General features: G+C 58.0%; 1 protein-coding gene across 1 annotated transcript; it reads left to right on the plus strand.

The window, feature by feature from the left end:
- The first annotated feature begins 928 nt into the window (after window positions 1-928).
- Window positions 929-1,624, plus strand: BHLHE23 (basic helix-loop-helix family member e23). Its single transcript, XM_025865026.1, has one exon. It carries the CDS (start codon window positions 929-931, stop codon window positions 1,622-1,624), a length of 696 nt encoding a protein of 231 aa, XP_025720811.1.
- Window positions 1,625-5,289: the final 3,665 nt, after the last annotated feature.

Below are 5,289 nucleotides of genomic sequence, written 5' to 3' on the forward strand. Positions count from 1 at the left end.
TACTTGAAATACCAGAAAACTGAATCAAGAGGTTTATCCTAAACAAGAAGTTTTGTCCTCAAACTCCAATCCCTGCCTTAAATCACTAAGACTTGGGGGGAGCGTGGAAACCACTTCAAGACGCAGGCATCCCGGGAAAGGGGGTGATGGGGACTGGAGGCCCAGGGAGGTAGGTCCCTGATGGTGCCTCGGTGCCCGGTGCCTCGGTGCCTGGCGCCCCAGGGCAGGCGGCCAGAGTGAGCGGTTTGCGAACTCACTTGAACAGCTGTGCTTTGGCTCGACGAGGGCACCCACCCGGGGCTGCACGACCGAGACCCGGGCAGAGGGCCCCAGGCATGCCCTCTGCACCTGCTTGGGCCAGCATGGCACAGTGTCCCGGGTTGTGCGGCGCACTCCCCGCTCGGACCCCTGCGCTGGGGGAGCCAGCTCCTGCCAGAGGAACACAGGACAAGACTCACGTGAAGCCCGAGCGCTCTGCGGTGGCAACCCCCTGGGTGGCAGAAGGAGACAGCCGGAGAGGCCAAGGAGCCGGTAAAGCCGCAGCCATCCCATCTCCACCCAGACCTCCAGCTCCCTCCATGCCAACGGTCCCCCCACCCCGGCCGGCCGTCGGTCTGCGCCGGCCGCCCGTGGAGCCAGGCTCCGAAGAGGCGGCCACCAAGTCCCTTCTGATTGGATGGCCGCGAAGTCCCAGCGGGCGCCCCCGCACCTTAAAACTGGAGCGGAGCGAGTGGGAGCTCGAGCCCGCCCCCGGGCCCAGCCCTGCACGCGGCGGCGGCGAGGGTGGGGGAGGAGAGGAGGCGGCGACCCGCAGGCGTGGCCGCGCCGGCCAGAGAGGCCCGGCGCGCGGAGGCGGGGAGGCTCGGGGACCGACCGACAGCCGGACCGACGCGCGAGCCGGGAGCTGCACGGCGGCGGCCGCGCGGCCATGGCCGACCTCAAGTCGCTGTCGGGGGACGCGTACCTGGCGCTGAGCCACGGCTACGCGGCGGCGACGGCGGGCCTGGCCTACGGGGCAGCGCGGGGGTCCGAGGCGGCCCGCGGCTACGGCGCGCCGGGCCCGGGCGGCGACCTCCCCGCGGCGCCCGCGCCCCACGCCGTGGCCGTGGCCGTGGCCGTGGCCGAGAGCAGCGGCGAGCAGAGCGGCGACGAGGACGACGCCTTCGAGCGGCGGCGGCGGCGGCGGGGGCGGGGGCGGGGGCCCGGGGGCGCAGCGGACGCGCGGCGGCGGCCCCGGGAGCAGCGCTCGCTGCGGCTGAGCATAAACGCGCGCGAGCGGCGGCGGATGCACGACCTGAACGACGCGCTGGACGGGCTCCGCGCCGTCATCCCCTACGCGCACAGCCCGTCGGTGCGCAAGCTCTCCAAGATCGCCACGCTGCTGCTCGCCAAGAACTACATCCTCATGCAGGCGCAGGCCCTGGACGAGATGCGGCGCCTCGTGGCTTACCTCAACCAGGGCCAGGGCCTGGCGGCGCCTGTGGCCGCTGCGCCCCTGGCGCCCTTCGGCCAGGCCGCTGTATACCCCTTCTCCGCGGGCGCCCCGCTGCCCTGCCCAGACAAGTGCACCGCCTTCTCCGGGACGCCCTCGGCGCTTTGCAAACACTGTAACGAGAAGCCATGAGGGCCCCGGCCGCCCCTCCTCCCGCACGCGTCCTGCATTTTACCTTGCCCCCACGACCGTGTCACCCTGCCCCGACTGAACCCCGCCCACCGGAGAAGGCGGCCAGACGTCGCTTCCAGCCCGTGCGCGCTCAACCGCGGGCGTAGGGCCGCGAGAAGCTCAGAGCACGTCTGGGCACAGGATTGAGCCGCAGAGCGGGGTCACTGGCATCTGCACCCCGAGCCCGCTGCGCGCCCTCTGGGCAACCTTCTGACGGGTGACAGACCCTGCTTGTCCGGGCACCGCCGCTCACCCTGAAAAAGAAAACCAGGACTACAGCCGAAGCGGGGGACCTGCGTGATCCCAGGGGAGTGGTCCTGCTTGGCGCCAGCCGGGTTCTCGCGGAGCGCAGGGAGAGCGCTTAGCTTGGCTTGGCAGCCCGGGGCCCTGGCGTTGGGCTCTGGCGGAACTGCCGGCCCGCTCCTGTTGGGTGTGTTCTGGACGAAGCATGGCGCCGGCGCCAGGTTACCTCCGGTCTCTGAGGCTCGGTGACCGTCGCCCCTGCAGCCCGGCGGTCTCATGGGCCCTGACCCAGCTTGCAACTGTCGTTTGGAAAAGGAGCTGGACTGCCCATGACACCGGAAGACCCCAGGCAGTAGCTTTTCCGCTTTCCAAAGTCAGAGCGTGTTATGTTAATTTTCTTGCCTGCCTAGAGGCGCGAACCTCTAGAGGTGAGTGGAGCCAACACTGCCTCCAAGTCTGCAGAATTTGTTCCCTATACAGTCCCTGGACTCCCCGGCCCCCACCACTCACGCCCGAACGTCCCCGCCAGGATGTGGCCCGCGTGGAGTTGGATGGAGACCCGCCGCGCACCCTCTGCTTACAGGCAATTGTACCAAGGAGGGCCCCCACTTGGCCTGGGTTGTCAGGGAAGGGCCAGTCTAGCCCAGCTGACCTCCACACCAACCCCCCAACCCGTTTCCAGGGGAGGAGGCTGGGCCACGGGTGAGTAGGCTGGTGGGAGGGGTTGCTTCCTGACCTGTGGAAAGGTGACGGGTTTGTCTCTTGGTGTTGGGGTCTGTCTCTTTGATGTGGGTGCACGGCGCAGAATTCTGCCACCATAGGGGTCCACACGCTCTGCTCAGCCGGCCAGCCACCCTGGGGACCAGGCTGTCCGTGCCCATTTGCACCCCAGCCGCTCTGCTGCAATATCCAGCTTTATTAACCCAATTTCCTCGGCTGTCGGTAATGCTATGCTAATGAGGAGAGGACCTCCGCCCTACAAAGCGGCCTGTCTAAAGCATTTAACTTTAATTAATACATTTCAAAAGGCCCTTTTGTATTTGCAAAATGAAGTGTGTGATTAAGTCTTATTCATAAAGACATATGCTTAATACTGGTTTTTGCTAATTTCCATATTTATTTCTTCGCTGTCTTTTTCTCCCTAACATACTACTTTATCAGTTTTGCACATTCAGAAAGCTGAGTGCTAGGAGCTGTTTCAAATCCCTTTTAGGTAATGGAAGGCAGGTCAGCCGGTCAGCTGCAAACTCCAAAGTCATTTGCTTCCAGGGTCATTTCAAAGTGATCCTGAATCAACTTCAGAAATTACTGGTCATAATCTGAAACAGAGGTGCTCATTCTGGTTAAAACCAGACACATCTAGTACATCATTTCTATTGAGAATGGAGTTATGGTTTCAACTTATTTTTTTTAAATAATATGATTAAATTTTAATATCAAATTAAATATGTTCATTTGTGACTGAACTCAGTCTCAATTTTCAGAGAATTGTGTCAACTTGGACCACATGCTTCTAAATCACTGAGTCTAGAAAATCTCTGAGGTGCAGACAGCCGATGTGTAAGCAACCACTCAGCAAATGTAGGAAATACTGAGGAAAAGGTGAAGGAAAAAAATCTCTCTGTCCCTTCTTGGATGAAAAACAACATGTTTTTTAAAAGGACCATTTAACTAATCATACATTCTTCCAATTACTTGGTTTCAAAAAAATTAAATTGTGTTTTTCTTTTTAGTTGCTCAACCATGTATCTACATGATCTACTGTTCTCCAAAACATCAGCCTGCCTCTCGCTGGGGTGGAGTAGAGTCATTTCTTAATGTGAAATTAGGCTGCCTTTTCAACAAGGCTAACGTAGCAATCTGCTCTATCAAATACAAGTCATTTGGCCTCCTCATTCTAAGAACTCCCAGCACAAAAGGTCTGATCCTCCATGGCCCCTGTGCCCAAAATACAGGGAAGCAGGCTCCTCCTTAGCAAGCCCACTACTCTCGGGAAACATCCGACGGGGGCTCTGGGCATGGAGTCCCCGAACTCCTCCTGCATCCAACCCCCAGAGCTGACACTTCTCCAGCACTGGGGCGGGGAAAAGGTTTAAATAGGGAAGAGTTTTGCTAATAACTGGTGTTTGAAACAGTCTTTTTCCCAGATGCTCATTTTTAGAACCGTCTTAGGGCAAGGAAAGATGCACCTTCTAGTACATCTAGATCTGGTGCTAGGGAGTGTCCCTTTAAACCCGGCTGGCCACACAAAGAGACCGGGCCACACGTGAAATGGTAGCTTTTCTACTGGCTATGTAAAAAGAGTAAATAGATGAAATTAATTGTAATGATTTTTATTTATCCCAATGTATGTGAAAGAGTATCATTTCACAGTAGTCAGCATTTTTTAATTATTAGGGGGATATTTCACATTCCTTTTTTTGTATTAAGTCTTTAAAACCCAGTGTGTCTTGCACTTAGAGCCCCTCTCCATTCAGGCCAGCCCCATTTCGAGTATCAGTGGCCACACATGGCTCGTGGCCACCACAGTGGACCCTGCAGCTCGAGGCAAAGCTTGTGAGGTGTCTTATTTCCTTCGCCTTCATAAGAAGCCGGAAATGCCCGCTGATTCGAGGACTAAATTCTATAGCTAGACACATAGGAAATGCCCAGTCCTTGTTACTCTTTCAAACCTGGTTCACCAAGGCTAGCTGAGGCCAGGGCAGGGGGAAAGAAATGCCATGGTCTGTTTTCTACCACCAAATGGTGACAGTTTGTCTACAGATCGACCTGTTCCAGCTGCCGCCCAGCATCGCACTGGCCACCCACGCCCAAGCCCGGGAGCCAGCAGCACGGTGACACCCCAGCGGAGGGGGTGTCTTGAAGCCAACACTGCCTTCTTCCTATGTTAACCACACCGTTGGGGGGGTCTCTGCCACGCTGGCCGCTGCTGGAGCCACTCACAGACCAAGGCTCATTCAAACTCAGGTTATGAGCCTGCGGAGCCCGGCTCATGGGCCCCAGCTTGTGGGGGTTCGGGGCAGCCTTCCCTGAGCCTGCTGGCTCCCCAGGGGTCCCTTGCTGGGGTCAAGAGAGGCAGGTTGCTGGGCTGAGGTCCTGTACCCGTCTACACTCACTGACCAGTGCATCCATGGCCGGTGCGGGTGCGATCACCCCTAGCTTGCCAAGTGGAGATAGAAGACACACAGGTTGCAAAACAAAAGTGGGGGGTCCGTATGGTTAAGCTAATGATTGAGGATTCCATGACAGACACCGCCTCTGCTTCCTTCCTTTCTTTAAAATGACCAGCAGCAGACATAGCTCTCCCTCTCCTTTGGGTATTTTGATGGGAACATTTTTACCTACTTGGTGAGACACCATGGCCCCAGCACTTTCTGTTCTGT

The sequence above is a fragment of the Callorhinus ursinus genome, unplaced genomic scaffold (assembly GCF_003265705.2).
Source record: "Callorhinus ursinus isolate GAN/ISIS: 27379988/994484 unplaced genomic scaffold, GSC_fseal_2.0 scaffold89, whole genome shotgun sequence".
NCBI classification, from domain to species: Eukaryota; Metazoa; Chordata; class Mammalia; order Carnivora; family Otariidae; genus Callorhinus; species Callorhinus ursinus.

Coding starts and splice junctions, on each gene's coding strand:
- BHLHE23 (XM_025865026.1), top strand. CDS start 929: ATGGCCGACCTCAAGTCGCTGTCGGGGGACGCGTACCTGGCGCTGAGC.